At 49.7% G+C, this 17,850-nt stretch overlaps 1 protein-coding gene across 3 annotated transcripts in view; it reads left to right on the forward strand.

Annotated features, from left to right (window-relative positions):
* Positions 1-17,850, forward strand: part of dip2bb (disco-interacting protein 2 homolog Bb) — a 46,926-nt gene that overhangs the window by 22,824 nt on the left and 6,252 nt on the right. For all 3 annotated transcript variants that reach the window (XM_041241601.1, XM_041241600.1, XM_041241602.1), the window contains 25 exons: positions 1,018-1,143; positions 2,043-2,255; positions 2,990-3,154; positions 3,321-3,440; positions 3,637-3,834; positions 5,157-5,248; positions 5,890-6,000; positions 7,152-7,275; positions 7,708-7,817; positions 10,137-10,239; positions 10,541-10,605; positions 10,958-11,051; positions 11,423-11,542; positions 11,886-12,000; positions 12,396-12,535; positions 12,916-13,052; positions 13,408-13,488; positions 13,842-13,969; positions 14,271-14,385; positions 15,067-15,268; positions 15,710-15,819; positions 16,057-16,137; positions 16,580-16,703; positions 16,859-16,980; positions 17,302-17,413. In XM_041241601.1, the coding sequence (XP_041097535.1) occupies positions 1,018-1,143; positions 2,043-2,255; positions 2,990-3,154; positions 3,321-3,440; positions 3,637-3,834; positions 5,157-5,248; positions 5,890-6,000; positions 7,152-7,275; positions 7,708-7,817; positions 10,137-10,239; positions 10,541-10,605; positions 10,958-11,051; positions 11,423-11,542; positions 11,886-12,000; positions 12,396-12,535; positions 12,916-13,052; positions 13,408-13,488; positions 13,842-13,969; positions 14,271-14,385; positions 15,067-15,268; positions 15,710-15,819; positions 16,057-16,137; positions 16,580-16,703; positions 16,859-16,980; positions 17,302-17,413 (3,108 nt within the window). The remainder of the gene's footprint in view (positions 1-1,017; positions 1,144-2,042; positions 2,256-2,989; positions 3,155-3,320; positions 3,441-3,636; positions 3,835-5,156; positions 5,249-5,889; positions 6,001-7,151; positions 7,276-7,707; positions 7,818-10,136; positions 10,240-10,540; positions 10,606-10,957; positions 11,052-11,422; positions 11,543-11,885; positions 12,001-12,395; positions 12,536-12,915; positions 13,053-13,407; positions 13,489-13,841; positions 13,970-14,270; positions 14,386-15,066; positions 15,269-15,709; positions 15,820-16,056; positions 16,138-16,579; positions 16,704-16,858; positions 16,981-17,301; positions 17,414-17,850) is intronic.

The following is a 17,850-nucleotide window of genomic DNA, read 5'->3' on the forward strand; positions in this document are numbered from 1 at the left end:
GGCTTCACGTTCCCAGCAGCAGTGTGCGTGTCATTTCTTCCTTTCAGATGGAAAGTTGATTCACTGCAGTAGCTCTCCTATGCAGTCTGTTATCTTTTGGTGTTTTGCCCTGTCGTTGATTCAGGACGTGTGTGATGGCAGCTGTCTGTCTCTCTGTCTCTCTTTTGAAGTGAAGCGATTCTTTATCACCTGGTTTTATTTCCTTTTATTTCCTTCCTAAATAGAAGCGCTTGATGAGATTGCAGAAGGGAGTGTTTTTGAATAAAGGTTTTTTGACGTCTTGGCGAGTAACCCATTCCCCAGGGACTAGGCTTGACAGCACAACACGTGTGAAGAGAGGTGGGGGGCTGGCTGTGCTGGCGAGTGCCGCGCAGACTGGGAGAGAGTGAAGAGGCTGTTCAGGGTCCTGGCTGCTGATAAACCGATGGCTTCCCTGAATCGGGGCTCATTCGTTTAGCCCCAGACTGTCAGGGAAGGGAGGTGCAAACCGGAGGAGAGCTGGAGGCTGGATGTGGGCTTTCCAGTCGCTGGTTCAGTGAGGCTGGCAGGAATCGTACTGGAGAACTTCTGAAGAACTTTCTTGAATCTCTTTAGCGCTGTCTTCACCCAGTACAGTAGTTTTGGACCCAATATATATATATATATATATATATATATATATATATATATATATATATATATATATATATATATATATATATATATATATATATATATATATAAAATATGTGAGAGAAGTAGATCGTTACATCATTAACCAAGCAGTAAATGACATCACAAGCACAGGCATAGATTCCAATAGTAATTGAGTGTGGTTACCATGGCATCAGAAGCCTAGTAGTGCCTCCTGTGTTCTCCAGAACTCTCCTGTCTTCCCCAGTCCCAGCTCCTTCACTGTTAGATCTGTGTTGTTTTTGTGGCTCTTTCCTTTCAGATATAATCTCTAGCCTCACTTCACGCATTGCTTTGACTGCGGCAGTCTGTGATCAGAGCTTCCTTCTCTTCTCCTCTCTGCAGATATTCACACAGAAGCTGTGCAGGCTGCCTTGGCGAAACACAAAGAGCAGAAGATGGCGCTGCCCATGCCAACCAAGAGGCGCTCGGTGTTCGTTCATTCAGCGCTCGAGGCCTGTACCCCTCCAGGTCAGTCGCCCCCAAACCCCATCCAGTGTGCCGACCCAGAACTAGGGGGTCTGGTGGGTTTTAGAGAGGTATCCCTCCAGCAGGTGTTAGACTTGAGGCAAAGTGTCCGCATACAATCGCTGGAGTCAAATTACACTGATTTTTATGATTTTTATATATTTATTTATTTTTTTTAAACAGGTAGTTCCATTTAAGGCACTAAGCAAGTTAGTCAGGTTGTGTTTGTGTTTCCCATTTTCAAAGTTCTTGAGAGGAGAGCATATTGAATTTCTGTTAATAACAGCCTAAGTGTAGTGCCTGTCCAGACTATTGATCGTGGAGCCGTGCTGTTGGTGTGGTATTGATTACACACACACACACACACACACAGCGCTCTGTAGCTGTCTGGGAGAGTCTCGGGGTCTGGCTGTTTTACCAGCACAGCGTCCTGGGGGTGTGTGATGATAAATCCCTGGAATTAAGATCAAGTTTTCTCAGTGCTTGTGGGGGGGGTTTTGTAACCCAACCCTATTGTAATTCATTGTGCCTTATTCCTTCTCACCTACGAGCCCTGCAGGCTGTAGCTGAAGAATGTCATGTTGTGTTGAAAAAAAGCTGCAAAGTTTATTCTTACTTTTTGAATCTGTTTCTTTTCTAAACGATTGTCCAACAGCGTGCTGGTGTCCTCGTTCAGGAGCGAAGGGGGGGTCTAGAGGTGACCTAGAGCTGGGGGAACACAAAGCCGCTCTGTGGCTTGAAACTTTCAGGAGACTAGATTTCAAGCACACCAGGGGAGACTCTGGGGTTTGACGCAGCTCCCTCAGACCAGCTCTCCTGGAAGCAGGTTGCTGAAACAGCAACTCTGTGTTCCCTGAGTTTAAAGGGTCTGGTTCTAATGCTCCTCCCCCTCCCCCTTGCAGACACCTCCTCGGCCTCAGAGGACGAAGGCTCCTTGCGGAGACAGGCAGCCCTGGCTGCTGCCCTGACTCAGAGCCTGCAGAACACGGAGTCCTGGATCAACAAGACTGTGCAGGGCTCGTCCACCTCCTCCTCGGCCTCGTCCACGCTGTCCCACGGGGAGGGCAAGACCCCCCACATCTCCCTGGCGGACGTCCTGGCCCAGGCTCGCATTGGTACGCCTCTTCAAACTCCCTAGAGCTTCTCCTAACAGGACAGCTGCAGCCAAAAGTTTAGAATCGCCTGTAATTTTAGGATTGAGACTTGCAACGAAAATATATAAAAAAAACAATTCTATGAAGATAATTTAACATCGTGTAGTCAGACAAGCTAGAAAATGATCCTGCAAAAGTCTAGCGGAAGCCTTAATAGCAGTACAGTCGTATTCCACGTTAGATTTTGTCAGTTTTTTTTAATGTGGAGGACAACAAAGCTTGCATAGATGCACTGTTTGTAATGCTGAGATCTGCGGCTGAGGGAACTCGGAACTAGGTCTTGGAACACGGAACTAGGTCTTGGAACACAGAACTAGGTCTTGGAACACGGAACTAGGTCTTGGAACACGGAACTAGGTCTGCTGGTGGTCTCCTGGAAGCAGGTTTCAAGCCACTGGTCCTGTGAAAGTGGCTTCATGTTCCCTCAGCTTTTGGTTCACTGTTCTTGAAGCTTGTGTGGAATTTGGAGGGAGGGTCGGTCCACACGACCAGCCAGCCTCCACCCCAGAAAATGCTGCGCTGAGAAATGCAATCTGACATCTAGTGTAAATTTTTAATTAAAAAACAAAAAAACAAAAAACATATATTAAAATATTTTATTTGGTAGAAAACTAAGCATGATTGCAGTTTTGAAATGTATTGTAATGCATTTAAAAAAAAAAAAAAAAAAAAAATGAACTGCCTTTCTCCTCCAGAGAACTCCCCGGCCCCCCCTGACGTGACCTACCCCTCGTCCTCCTCCTCCTCAGACAGGACGTCCCGCATCGACCTGCCCTCCTCCTCCTCCTCCTCCTCCTCCGGGCTGGTCAAGGGCATGACCCGGGACCCGAGCAAGTCCAGCATCATGGACACAGCGGACGGTAAGGAGGGCGGCGCTGGTAACAGCACAGCCCAGTCCGATCGGAAACGCCAGGGCCCGGTGCGCCAGGAAACGTGTGCTGCATTGAAAACATGCATATTTACACTGTTCTAACACACATGATAACTGCATGTCTCACAATGTACACCTGCGCTGCCTTCTCACAGGGGTCCCAGTCAACAGCCGTGTCTCCACGAAGATCCAGCAGCTGCTGAACACACTGAAACGACCCAAGAGACCCCCTCTCAGGGAGTTCTTCATGGACGACTTCGAGGAGATCGTGGAAGGTGAGAAAGAGAGAGAGGTTTCTTATCTGAGATGTTAATAATAGGTTGTGATTTTGTTCAAACCAGTATTAGTTGACTTGGCTGAACAGGGATTTGTCGCCAGTGTGCTGCCAAGTGCAAATTCGGATCAGCGAGGTGCGGGAATTGATTTTTAAAGGAACAGGAATTGACGGCTCTCGCCTCGGCGTCTCTCTAGTTCCGCAGCCCGACCCGAACCAGCCCAAACCCGAAGGCAGACAGATCGTCCCGGTCAAGGGGGAGCCCTTGGGAGCGGCCAGCAGCTGGCCCCCGGCCCTGGAGGCCGCTCTGCAGCGCTGGGGGACCACGCAGGCCAAGTGCCCCTGCCTGACCGCGCTGGACGCCACGGGCAAATCACTCTACACGCTGACCTATGGTGAGTCCGGCCAGACTGGCTGCACCCTGAGAGACCCACAGCAAAAGCAGCGTGGGATAAAGCATGGCAAAGCATAGGCAAGCACTGAGAGGTGTGGTAAAGCATAGGGAAGCATGGCAAGCCATAGCGGATGCATTGTAAAGCACAGAGAGGTCTGGTAAAGCATAGGGAAGCATTGTAAAGCACAGAGAGGGCTGGTAAAGCATAGGGAAGCATTGTAAAGCACAGAGAGGTCTGGTAAAGCATAGGGAAGCATTGTAAAGCACAGAGAGGCATGGTAAAGCATAGGGAAGCATTGTAAAGCACAGAGAGGTCTGGTAAAGCATAGGGAAGCATTGTAAAGCACAGAGAGGTCTGGTAAAGCATAGGGAAGCATTGTAAAGCACAGAGAGGTCTGGTAAAGCATAGGGAAGCATTGTAAAGCACAGAGAGGTCTGGTAAAGCACAGGGAAGCATTGTAAAGCACAGAGAGGTCTGGTAAAGCATAGGGAAGCATTGTAAAGCACAGAGAGGTCTGGTAAAGCACAGGGAAGCATTGTAAAGCACAGAGAGGTCTGGTAAAGCACAGGGAAGCATTGTAAAGCACAGAGAGGTCTGGTAAAGCACAGGGAAGCATTGTAAAGCACAGAGAGGTCTGGTAAAGCACAGGGAAGCATTGTAAAGCACAGAGAGGTCTGGTAAAGCACAGGGAAGCATTGTAAAGCACAGAGAGGTCTGGTAAAGCATAGGGAAGCATTGTAAAGCACAGAGAGGTCTGGTAAAGCATAGGGAAGCATTGTAAAGCACAGAGAGGTCTGGTAAAGCATAGGGAAGCATTGTAAAGCACAGAGAGGTCTGGTAAAGCATAGGGAAGCATTGTAAAGCACAGAGAGGTCTGGTAAAGCATAGGGAAGCATTGTAAAGCACAGAGAGGTCTGGTAAAGCATAGGGAAGCATTGTAAAGCACAGAGAGGTCTGGTAAAGCATAGGGAAGCATTGTAAAGCACAGAGAGGTCTGGTAAAGCATAGGGAAGCATTGTAAAGCACAGAGAGGTCTGGTAAAGCATAGGGTAGCATTGTAAAGCACAGAGAGGTCTGGTAAAGCACAGGGAAGCATTGTAAAGCACAGAGAGGTCTGGTAAAGCATAGGGAAGCATTGTAAAGCACAGAGAGGTCTGGTAAAGCATAGGGAAGCATTGTAAAGCACAGAGAGGTCTGGTAAAGCACAGGGAAGCATTGTAAAGCACAGAGAGGTCTGGTAAAGCACAGGGAAGCATTGTAAAGCACATTGTATATGTAAGCTGGATCACTTTTTTTTTTTTTTTTTTGTGTGTTTTCGTTAGGCAAGCTTTGGAGTCGAAGTCTGAAGCTGGCCTACACTCTGCTGAACAAACTGGGGACCAAGAATGAACCGGTGCTGAAACCAGGAGACAGGGTAAGAGGGGGGGATCGGCAGGAGTGATGTCCCCATGGGCTCAGCTTGCAGCAGGGGGGGGGGTCCGAGCTCTTGGGTGGTGGTCTTCCTAACACGGAATTAATCATTTGGTCTCGAAGCCCTAGCGATGTGCTGCAGAGGGTAATTCGCATTTATAGAAGTGATGGCAGAACCAAACTCGGCAGTAATTTCTAGAGAGATTTGTAGCTTCATATTAAAGCAGGTGTTTTATATTCATGAATTAAATATGAAGTATCATATATATATACATATTGCCGAAACCTTTTTGCTCCAAAGAGCCATCTTCCCACAGGTCCGGTGTCACGGGAAAGTGTGTTTTGTTGCCCTGGTAATTTACACTCATTCATTTCTGTTTATTAAACCCTTTCTTGTGATTTGCTGTGTGGTTATATATAATCACGCACGTTTTGGGGGGGTTGAGATAAGTGGGTGAGTTTTAAAAGCAGTTTTTTTCCTTAATGACAGCCTGCATTAGTTGCTGTGGGTACGGCACAGTGCAGTATCGCACACAGAAGATTATAGTGTTTATTCCCATGCGAGGGAGGCACAGTGGGGCTTGTGACGCCCCTGCCTGTTTCTCTGCCCTCTCTCACTGTCTTGTTGCGGCTCTTCCGCTCCAGGTGGCCCTGGTGTACCCCAACAGTGACCCCGGCATGTTCCTGGTTGCTTTCTACGGGTGTCTGCTGGCCGAGGTCATCCCGGTGCCCATAGAGGTGCCCCTGTCCAGAAAGGTGAGTCCTGCACAGCCGTCACAGACTCCTGTGCTAAACACGCAGGACAGGAGGATCTAGCCAGCGTTGAATCAGCCACGGCTGTTCAAGCGTGGGACTGTACCCTGAATCATCCTAAACGTGCGCGTCACCCCCCTCCCTTCCCCTCTGTGTTCCAGATCTGGACTTCACGTCACTTCGGTTTTGTCTTTGACACACCGCTTGTGTATTTTGTCGGTCTGTCACAGCCGGGAGAGTACAGCTTATTAAAAGTGTAATTCTGCCTGTTTTGTTTTTTTTTAAGAGCACAGCGTAATTCAAGTCTAGCAATCGCATGATCAGTTTGAGCCACTCTTGTATGTGAATGATGAGCTGCAGGGAGCGTCTGCTTCGAATCTCTCTAACAGGAACGCTTCAGACTGCTCTACAATGAGAGTCTTTACTAACCTCAAGCTACGATCCAGAACTGGTTCAACCCGGAACGCAACGGGAGTCTGACACATTGCTGTAGTATAAATATTCTCTCTGAATCGTGCTAAGGCGCAGACGGAATTTCTGTCTCCTGTGTTATTGGTGGGGGCTCATGTTAGCAGAAGAATGTCTTGGGGGTGTGATCAGAGACAGGTGGGGTGTAGGGCGAGGCTGACAGTGTGTGTGTTCAGGCAGCTCTGCTCAGAGCGTCCCGGGCTGCCTGTGGTTAGCTGCCCGCTCGCTGAACCTGCCTGCCGGAGGAGGGGCCCTTCACTAGTTGAATCCGGACGGCTCTTTGTGTCCCGAGCCTTTTCATGGGAAAGCCTGGGGTCTGCCAAGGCAGCTGCTCGAGAGGAAGACTCGCAAATCCCTTTTCAAAATGTGTCTCTGCTTGTCTCTGCTTGTCTGTGTCTCTCTCTGTACAGTGTGTTTACATAGAGACAGACAAAGCTGTTAACAGTGAAGACCTGGCCTATGTATTACTGTCCGATCAGCAATCTGGAAAAACTGAAAAATTCAAATTCAGTGACACTGAACCACTTTGAATTTTAGTTTGTCATTGAATTTGTAGTTTCTTTTAGTATTTATAAATTCAGCCCTAGTTAGTGTTTTACTAGTTCTGTAATCTGAGTGTAATCTATTTGTAATCTGTTTGTAATCTATTTGTAATCTGTGTATGTTCTCGCTGGTGTGGTTCTCAGGATGCTGGCGGGCAGCAGATCGGGTTTCTCCTGGGTTCCTGTGGGGTGGCCTTGGCGCTGACCAGCGAGGTTTGTCTCAAGGGGCTCCCCAAGACACAGAACGGGGAGATCGTGCAGTTCAAAGGTCAGTCAAACCTGTTTGGGCTGCCCGTCGCTTTTGCATCACCTAGAACTTTAGGATTTTTTTTTTAATAACAGTAGTACAGCATTTCCTGTTAGATTTCGGAATTTCCAGTTTGTGTCTGTTTTTCGTTAAGTATATGGGAAAACTACAGAGCGCTGTGTAATTCAATATGTTAACGTAACATTATTCAGCAGCTTTCACTCGACTTCATGAAGCTAAATGAGTTCATTCTATAGGGGGAGAAAAGGTTACTGAAAAAACGTTTAACCCTTTAAAAGCTTTTTGAGTAAGGCCACAGCTGTAGAAATAACTGCGTTTAAAAGAAACGTTTTGAGTCTGGTAGAATGGACAGAACAGCACAGTGTGGCGGTGTCCGGTTTGGTTGTGTTTTGGTGGCGGTTTGCATTGATCCCTGTGTTTTGGTGTCCCAAGGCTGGCCTCGTCTGAAGTGGGTTGTGACAGACTCTAAATATCTAACCAAGCCTTCGAAGGACTGGCAGCCTCACATTGCAGCTGCCACCACAGATCCAGCGTACATAGAGGTGAGCGGCACTGAGGACTGAGTGAACCTCCATCACAAACACACAGGCACTGTGTCTGGAGTGATGGGTTCAGAGTGACCATGCATCGTCATTCTCATTCATTTTGTTCACATACATAGATACACACATAATCTCACTATCCTAAACCCTGCCATAACATAAGAAAAAGGTCATGTAAATAATTGATTAAAACACTGTGCATGTCGTGCACTGGCGCTCTTGTGGTTGGCTCACAGTACAGAGTTTGCTTCTGATAACAGTTTCAGTGAGTCACAGTGCATTGCTTTCATTTCTTTTATGGGTCTCCCATTGAAAAAATAAATAAATGAAGCGGTCTCAACCCCCAGGCAAGAACTCCACCCCTACAAAACCAGACAGAGAAACACCTGGTGGATTTCCAAGATTAATATCAAAAGACGTTCGTAACTTCGTACCAAACAAACGCCGTCTCCACGACAATGGCTTTCACAAACGAGTCTACTTTTTTTTTTTTTTTTTTTTTTTTTGCATTCTGTCATAAAGACTCCTGTCAAAATATTTGAACTCATTCAGTGAGTCGACTTGCAGAGAACACAAACTCCTTTTTAAAAGGACAGGCTGCTTTTGTAGTGTTTAACTGCACACAGCTAGTTATTCAGTCTTGGTTATGCTTCTAGCTATATAACGTGGAGATGCCGTACGGCATGAAAATTAAAATATAACGTTGTGTGTTTGTTTTTTTTTTTTTACAAAGTTACTTTGATTTACCCCACCTGGAGAATCAACTGCTGGATATTTTTAAGAGCATAAAATTCTCTAAAACAATCTGGATTGCTCATTTAACTCCTGCCTGCCGGTGCTGTGCTCTAACCCCTGCTCTGTGCTGCCTGTCTGACTCGGTGCTGTGCTCTAACCCCTGCTCTGTGCTGCCTGTCTGACTCGGTGCTGTGCTCTAACCCCTGCTCTGTGCTGCCTGTCTGACTCGGTGCTGTGCTCTAACCCCTGCTCTGTGCTGCCTGTCTGACTCGGTGCTGTGCTCTAACCCCTGCTCTGTGCTGCCTGTCTGACTCGGTGCTGTGCTCTAACCCCTGCTCTGTGCTGCCTGTCTGACTCGGTGCTGTGCTCTAACCCCTGCTCTGTGCTGCCTGTCTGACTCGGTGCTGTGCTCTAACCCCTGCTCTGTGCTGCCTGTCTGACTCGGTGCTGTGCTCTAACCCCTGCTCTGTGCTGCCTGTCTGACTCGGTGCTGTGCTCTAACCCCTGCTCTGTGCTGCCTGTCTGACTCGGTGCTGTGCTCTAACCCCTGCTCTGTGCTGCCTGTCTGACTCGGTGCTGTGCTCTAACCCCTGCTCTGTGCTGCCTGTCTGACTCGGTGCTGTGCTCTAACCCCTGCTCTGTGCTGCCTGTCTGACTCGGTGCTGTGCTCTAACCCCTGCTCTGTGCTGCCTGTCTGACTCGGTGCTGTGCTCTAACCCCTGCTCTGTGCTGCCTGTCTGACTCGGTGCTGTGCTCTAACCCCTGCTCTGTGCTGCCTGTCTGACTCGGTGCTGTGCTCTAACCCCTGCTCTGTGCTGCCTGTCTGACTCGGTGCTGTGCTCTAACCCCTGCTCTGTGCTGCCTGTCTGACTCGGTGCTGTGCTCTAACCCCTGCTCTGTGCTGCCTGTCTGACTCGGTGCTGTGCTCTAACCCCTGCTCTGTGCTGCCTGTCTGACTCGGTGCTGTGCTCTAACCCCTGCTCTGTGCTGCCTGTCTGACTCGGTGCTGTGCTCTAACCCCTGCTCTGTGCTGCCTGTCTGACTCGGTGCTGTGCTCTAACCCCTGCTCTGTGCTGCCTGTCTGACTCGGTGCTGTGCTCTAACCCCTGCTCTGTGCTGCCTGTCTGACTCGGTGCTGTGCTCTAACCCCTGCTCTGTGCTGCCTGTCTGACTCGGTGCTGTGCTCTAACCCCTGCTCTGTGCTGCCTGTCTGACTCGGTGCTGTGCTCTAACCCCTGCTCTGTGCTGCCTGTCTGACTCGGTGCTGTGCTCTAACCCCTGCTCTGTGCTGCCTGTCTGACTCGGTGCTGTGCTCTAACCCCTGCTCTGTGCTGCCTGTCTGACTCGGTGCTGTGCTCTAACCCCTGCTCTGTGCTGCCTGTCTGACTCGGTGCTGTGCTCTAACCCCTGCTCTGTGCTGCCTGTCTGACTCGGTGCTGTGCTCTAACCCCTGCTCTGTGCTGCCTGTCTGACTCGGTGCTGTGCTCTAACCCCTGCTCTGTGCTGCCTGTCTGACTCGGTGCTGTGCTCTAACCCCTGCTCTGTGCTGCCTGTCTGACTCGGTGCTGTGCTCTTATTCCCCAGTACAAGTCAAGCAAGGAGGGCAGTGTTATGGGAGTGTCTGTGTCTCGGATTGCAATGCTGACCCACTGCCAAGCCCTAACCCAGGCCTCCAGCTACACTGAAGGTGAGTGCAGACGTGACCACATCCCTCTGCAGCTGCCAGCTGCTCCCTCCGTCAGTCCAGCTGTGATGTAGTATTAATATCAGCGAGTCATTTAGCAGACTCTTACCCAGAGCGACTTCCAGAGACTAGGGGGTGAACCATACATCAACAACTGCTGCTGTAGAGTCACTTCCAATAGGACCCCTCCTGTAACCTGGTCACCTATGGAAACAGTCATGCAAACACAAGCTGCTATTATTATTATTATTATTATTATCCTCAGTCTCATTCTTTGTCATTGCTCTTTGTTTTTTCTTCCCAGGAGAAACTTTAGTAAACGTTTTAGACTTCAAGAAAGACGTTGGGTTGTGGCACGGTGTGCTAATGGTGAGTCCAATAGTGATCGTTGCTTTTACTGCTTTAAAGTCTAGACATTGTGCATGGCTGATTAGGAGCTAGTGCATTCACGTATTATAAAAAATCACCCGTTTTACGCATTCATATAGAACAGTTGTATGTATGCATGATGCTTTTCGTTGGAAGCAGTTGCAGTTTTGCCAGTCAGGCGCTATACAATCTACATGCAATTACTTGTAAGACCACCAATCGATGCAAACGAGCTTGCAAAGGGTTCCTGATTTGATTGTTAGTTTTGAAATGGATTCCCAGGTTCTCAGGCTGGCCCCAGTTCAGCAGTGCAGTTTGGTTCGTGTGTTGATCTGTTCCTTTTCCTTCGCAGAGTGTAATGAATAAGCTGCACACTGTGAGCGTGCCCTACGCTGTGATGAAGGCCAGCCCTTTGTCATGGGTGCAGAGAGTCCACGCACACAAAGGTGAGACAGCCGTGCTGTGACACGCGCGCGCACACGCACACACGCGCGCCCCCTCGCTCTGTGCCGAGAGCAGCCGGGTTGCCAATGCCACCAACGCCAAAACAAATGAGTGCTGGTTTCACAAAGTGTTTCCGGCTAGCATTCTGTCGAATCAAATTCACTTTCCAAAAGCTGTGCGGATTTCTACTGAACCTTATCGTTCGGGTGTCTTTTTAAAATACTGGGGTTTTTTTTGGAAACAGGTAAAAATAAGATAGCAGTGCTTTGTGAAAGTCACCCCAGACGTACCCCTGGGTTTGTAGAGAGGTGCAGAGTTCGCCAGACGGCAGATCACCATTGAGTTTGTTTTTGTCTCTCCTCTCCGCGCGCAGCTAAGGTGGCCCTGGTGAAGTGCCGGGACCTGCACTGGGCGATGATGGCGCATCGTGAGCAGAGAGACATCCACCTGGGCTCGCTACGCATGCTGATCGTGGCCGACGGAGCCAATCCCTGTGAGTGCCGGGCCGCGCTTTCCAGGCAGCCGCTGCCGGCTTGATAATCTTATTGAGTCTCTAGAAACAAACAGACATTACTGAGAATGACCTGGGTAATAGAACTCAACAGTACCTCATCACAGTACCATCTGCTGTTAACTCGTGTTATTTACTGTACCTCCAATAATTTGGAAAACAGACAAATGAATTTGCCATTGCCAAAAGTTATTGTGTCCTGTTGTAGTTTTTAAATGGGTTAGTTATTGTTCTCTTAACGTTGTCACAGTGTAATGGGCACTCGTTTCCACGGAGCTCTGCCTTTGCCATCGCTGTGCTGTTGTGACCGTGTTCTCTCTGCCAGGGTCCGTGTCCTCCTGCGATGCGTTCCTCAACGTGTTCCAGAGCCACGGGCTCAAACCCGAGGTCATCTGCCCGTGCGCCACCTCCCCCGAGGCCATGACCGTGGCCATACGCAGGTACGAGGCGACGCCGAGGAAGGGCGCTGGGCGAAACTCCGGCCTGCTTAGCTCAGGGAGTGATCTGATCGGCCTGTAGCCCTGTCAGGGATAAGCCATTTTTCAACACTGGGGAATTCAAACATTTGTTGTCACAGGGGGTTTCCCTGCTAGGTGTAAAATCCAGCTGAACCCTATGACGGGATAGGTTAATAACACATTCCAATAACACTGATGAAGGCACTGGCATTAGAAACTCCTGTCTGCTGGACTCGGTTTCTTCTAGTTTCAGTAACACTGATGAAGACACTGGCATTAGAAACGCCTGTCTGCTTGACTCACTCTTGCCCGATGTATTCTGCGAGTCCAGCCCGAGTCTGGCTCCAGTTCCTGACTCCGTTGCGTTTCTTTCATAGGCCCGGCGTTCCCGGGGCTCCCCTCCCTGCCAGGGCCATCCTGTCCATGAGTGGGCTAAGCTTCGGGGTGATCCGGGTCAACACCGAGGACAAGAACTCTGCGCTGACCGTGCAGGACGTGGGCCACGTCATGCCTGGAGGTGAGCACCCCCTTGGCTGTGCTCTAACAGGCTTTCACTGTGCTTGATTGCACTTCACAATGCTTCCCTATGCTTTACCAGACCTCTCTGCTTTACAATGCTTCCCCATGCTTTACCAGACCTCTCTGTGCTTTGCAATGCTTCCCTATGCTTTACCAGACCTCTCTGCTTTACAATGCTTCCCTATGATTTACCAGACCTCTCTGTGCTTTTCAATGCTTCCCTATGCTTTACCAGACCTCTCTGTGTTTGCAATGCTTCCCTATGCTTTACCAGACCTCTCTGTGTTTGCAATGCTTCCTATGCTTTACCAGACCTCTCTGTGTTTGCAATGCTTCCCTGTGCTTTACTGTGTGTGTGTATCTCTGTCCGGATTGCAGCGCTCATGTGCATCGTGAAGCCCGAGGGCTCCCCCCAGCTGTGCAAGACAGACGAGATCGGGGAGATCTGTGTGAGCTCCAGAGCTGGAGGAATGATGTACTATGGGCTGCCCGGAGTCACCAAGAACACCTTTGAGGTGCGTGCCGTCTCCACCCCTGTTGCGATTCATTTATCTGACAGACGCCTTTTATCCAAGGCGACTTCCAGGCGTGACAGGGCAGCACAGGATTACAATGCAGGCTTAAGAACACAGTGTAGTGCAAATGCTACAATACAGTATGAAATAAGAGGCAGCAAGTTAGTATTACAGCTGCTTACATTGACAGTAACGTAGTAGCAGTGCGGAAGCGCAAGGATGATGGAGCGTATTGTTTGTCTGCTTGGTTCTGTTTCCTGTGACAGCAGTGCAGTACAGCTCAGTTGGGTCCAGGGTGGTTGTGGCGGGCGGTGCTGACCGCTCCCTGACTGTCTGGCTGTGTTTGATTTGGCAGGTGATCCCTCTGAACTCGGCTGGCGCTCCCATCGGGGAGATGTCCTTCGTCCGATCAGGGTTGCTGGGGTTCGTGGGTCCGGTGAGTCAATATTGTTTTTTGTTTTTTTTTTTGGATCAGTTTCGTCCAAAATTGCTGTCTCTGTCTTTCTTTTTCTCTGACTCTCGCTGTCTCTTTCTGTCTCGCGCTCTCTCTCTCTATCTATCTCGCTGTCTTTCTTTCTCTCTGACTCTTGCTGTCTCTTTCTGTCTCGCTCTCTTTCTTTCTCTCTCCCTCGCTCTTGCTCTGTCTCTCTCTCTCTCTCTCTCTTTCTCTCGTCTTTGTATTGCCCTTGGTTTGAGCGCTGCGCTGCGTTGGTTTGATTCGAGTTGCGCTGAGATCGATGAGATCTCTCTTTGTTCTCTTCTGACTCTGCTCTGTTGTGTCCCTCGCAGGGCAGCCTGGTCTTCGTGGTCGGGAAGATGGATGGCTTGCTGATGGTCAGCGGCAGAAGACACAATGCAGACGACATCGTGGCCACGGCGCTGGCAGTGGAGCCGGTCAAGACAGTGTACAGGGGGAGGTGAGTCGGCCATGCAGTGACCACTGTGCAGGACTGCAACATAGAGAGGGCTGCGCCGTGGGGTCTCACTTAAACATCGCAGGCATGGAAATAAGACTCCCATTGCATAGCACTTTCACCCATTCCAGTTTCACTGTGAGATTGATTAGCCCCAGTGTACAGATAACAAGCTCGGAGATGTGTCTCATTAAACTCGTAGCAAAACCAGGAATGGATCAGAGCGCTATGCAGTGGCAGTCTAACGCCCGTCCCTGTATTAAGCGAGAGGCTGTAGCCCTGACCGCGGTGTCTCTCCCGGCAGGATCGCAGTGTTCTCCGTGACGGTATTTTACGACGAGCGAATCGTGGTGGTGGCGGAGCAGCGGCCCGACGCCTCTGAAGAGGACAGCTTCCAGTGGATGAGCCGCGTCCTCCAGGTCAGTCACCCGGACACAGGGACGAGCGCCGGAGACACCTCCCTGCTCCACTCGCCTTCCAGCTTCAATAACACTGAAGACACTAGCATTAGAAACGCCTGTCTGCTGGAATTGGTTTCTTCTAGTTTCAGTAACACTGATGAAGGCACTAGCATTAGACGCGCCTGTCTGCTGGACTCTGTTTCTTCTAGTTTCAATAACACTGATGAAGGCACTAGCATTAGAAAGCTGGTCTGCTTGACTCAGTCTCTTTCAATAACACGATTCTGTCTGCTTGACTCGGTTTCTTCTAGTTTCAGTAACACTGATGAAGGCGCTAGCATTAGAAACGCCTGTCTGCTGGACTCGGTTTCTTCTAGTTTCAGTAACACTGATGAAGGCGCTAGCATTAGAAACGCCTGTCTGCTTGACTCGGTTTCTTCTAGTTTCAGTAACACTGATGAAGGCACTAGCATTAGAAACGCCTGTCTGCTTGACTCGGTCTCTTCTAGTTTCAGTAACACTGATGAAGGCACTAGCATTAGAAACACCTGTCTGCTGGACTCGGTCTCTTCTAGTTTCAGTAACACTGAAGAAGGCGCTAGTCTTGTGTTTGTCATTCATGACTGTTTGTTTTAATTTACATTTTTTCCCTTTTTTTGGTTTAACTTGGTTTCTCTTTGTTTCTGTTTCTGTCCCCAGGCCATTGACAGCATCCACCAGGTGGGTCTGTACTGCCTGGCTCTGGTCCCTGCGAACACTCTGCCCAAGACCCCTCTGGGGGGCATCCACCTCTCCCAGAGCAAGCAGCACTTCCTGGAGGGGGCGCTGCACCCCTGCAACATCCTCATGTGCCCCCACACCTGCGTCACCAACCTCCCCAAGCCTCGGCAGAAACAGCCAGGTACGAAAAGAAATTAGCAAATCGATCCGATCGCCCGTGCATTGCATCGTCCTTATAAACCACAGGGGTGGGAACAAGACTGCCGATGCGTCGCAGTTTGATCTGTTCCTGGTTTTTACTGTGTTTTAATAAGACACACCTGAGCTGGTGCCCAGACAGTGTGGCTCATCAAGCTCGCAGTAAGACCTAGAACGGCTGAAAGTGCTATGCAACAGGAGTCTTATTCCCATCACTGCAATGCTGGGGGTCGTTTCAGTGAGAATCCCCAAGCTGTGCCAGTGGGATAGTACACTTCAAACCAGGCACCAGGGGGATGAGCCGATCGTGGGAGCGTTTAGTCGAGGCTCTCGGAATAGAAAGGCGAGGTGATGGCTCGACGGGAGAGTTGTCGCACGTCTGTCTGGCGCCTCGCCTTGTTGAACCCGTGTCTTGTGCCTGCAGTGGGCGTGGGGCCGGCCTCGATCATGGTGGGGAACCTGGTGGCTGGAAAGAGAGTGGCCCAAGCAGCCGGGAGAGACCTGGGGCTGACTGAGGACCAGGAAGCCAAGAAGGTAAGAGAGAGAGAGAGAGAGAGAGAAAGAAACACCTGTATCAAATGACATTGGGTTCTGATTTTTTGAAAGAAAAAATAATTTGGTACCATTTATTTATTTATTTATTTATTTATTTATTTGTAAATAAGACTTCATCGTGTATAATATCCAGATATGTTTCACAACAACACTGTATTTTCAAATGTGTAATACTGTAATCTCTCTCTCTCTCTCTCCACTCCCCACTCCCTGCAGAATCTGTTTCTCTCGGAGGTTCTTCAGTCAAGGGCTCAATCAGAACCAGAACACATCCTCTTCATGCTGCTCAATGCAAAGGTACCGGACCCGGGGGTGTGTTTCAGTACAGAGCAGCGGCCGCCTGCCTTCACAAGACAGTTTAACTAACCCGCTGACTTTTATACAAGCCTGGAGCCTGTCCAGGGGTTAGAAGCTGGTTTCAGGGAGGGGTGCTCAGTCCTAATCTCCTGCTATGAGACAAGGTCCTATTGCAAGTGACTCTGCAGCAGTTGATGATCACTCCCTAGTCTCTGTAAGTCGCTTTGGATAAAAGCGTCTGCTAAATGACTAATAATAATGATGATGATGATGATGCTGCTGTTTTCAGCAGTGGGAGGTTATGAATAACCCACATGTTCAAGCTGCGCTGGGAGGCTCTTGGTGGTCTTGTTTGCAGCAGTGATGCGTGACGAGGTGCTGGCGTTTTTGGAGTCCTGGTTCTGTTGAGCTTGACAGCAGCTTTCCTCTGCTCCTCTTTCAGGGCGTGGCGGTCAGCACTGCCTCCTGTCTGCAGCTCCACAAGCGGGCGGAGCGCATCGCGGCCGCACTCACCGAAAAGGGCAATCTCAACACCGGGGACAACGTGGTGCTGCTCTACCCTCCAGGTGAGAGCTGCCCCTCTCTCCACGGGACACCTTCGGATGAGATGTAAAACCGAGGTCCTGGTGGAAGGGACGCAGCAGCAGCAGCTGTTGTTGATGATGCAGAGCTCACCCCCCCTAGTCTCTGAATTTGAAACGGGCTTGTTTCTCGTCTCCAGGGATCGACTTGATTGCCTCGTTCTACGGCTGTCTCTACGCCGGCTGCATCCCAGTCACAGTGAGGCCCCCGCACCAGCAGAGCCTGAGCGCCACGCTGCCCACAGTCCGCATGATCATTGACGTGAGTGCTGCCCGAGCATAACAAAGCTGCCAGCCCATCGAGGGCTTCTGGTGGCAAGACGAACCACGAGAGCCGAGCTGGACCCCCCAGAACCAAACCAGAGAGTCAGCTTTCGTATATGTGTTGATGTTTCTCTTGTGGATTCAGTGGTATGTTGTTGGTGTGTTCTGGAAACGAGGGGGAGGCTATCTCAACACTGAAAGATAAACTAAATGAAGTTTTTTAACTAGTCTTCTTTTGTAATGGTTTTCAGTAGAGTTATAGTTGATGCAGGTGTCAGTTTTTATCTCTCTCTCCTCTCCTCTCCCCCCCTGGCTGCAGGTGAGCAAGGCAGCCTGCATCCTCACCACTCAGATCCTCATGAAGACTCTGAAGTCTAAAGAGGCAGCGGCCGCCGTGGATGTGAAGACGTGGCCCACGATTATCGACACGGGTGAGGGGAATTCCTTCATTGATACCCGGAGTCAGTGCCTGGGCGTGGGCAATGAGATCGTCATTGCGATACGAGCAGAACACAGTGCAGAGGAGAAGGGGGGGAGGATCAAGAGAACGTAGTCCTAGAGATCACATGGGTAACAGGACTACATCCCCCAGAATGCCTGTGTGCTTGAAATTAGAGCTGGGGTTTAAGGTAATTAGGGTCAGCCATCTATGTAAGCAGGTCAAAAGGTTTGTTAGCTTACACCCACCTGCCTGCTTAATCACAGCCAGATGCATCCTTATGATGATCAATCCAACCCGAGGCATTCTGGGTGATGGAGTCCTGTTACTCATTTTATCTCCAGGACTACATCTTTATCCTCTACCACAACACATACATGGATACATACATACATACATACATACATACATATATATATATATACACAT

This window comes from Polyodon spathula, unplaced genomic scaffold (assembly GCF_017654505.1).
Source record: "Polyodon spathula isolate WHYD16114869_AA unplaced genomic scaffold, ASM1765450v1 scaffolds_796, whole genome shotgun sequence".
Lineage (NCBI taxonomy): Eukaryota > Metazoa > Chordata > Actinopteri > Acipenseriformes > Polyodontidae > Polyodon > Polyodon spathula.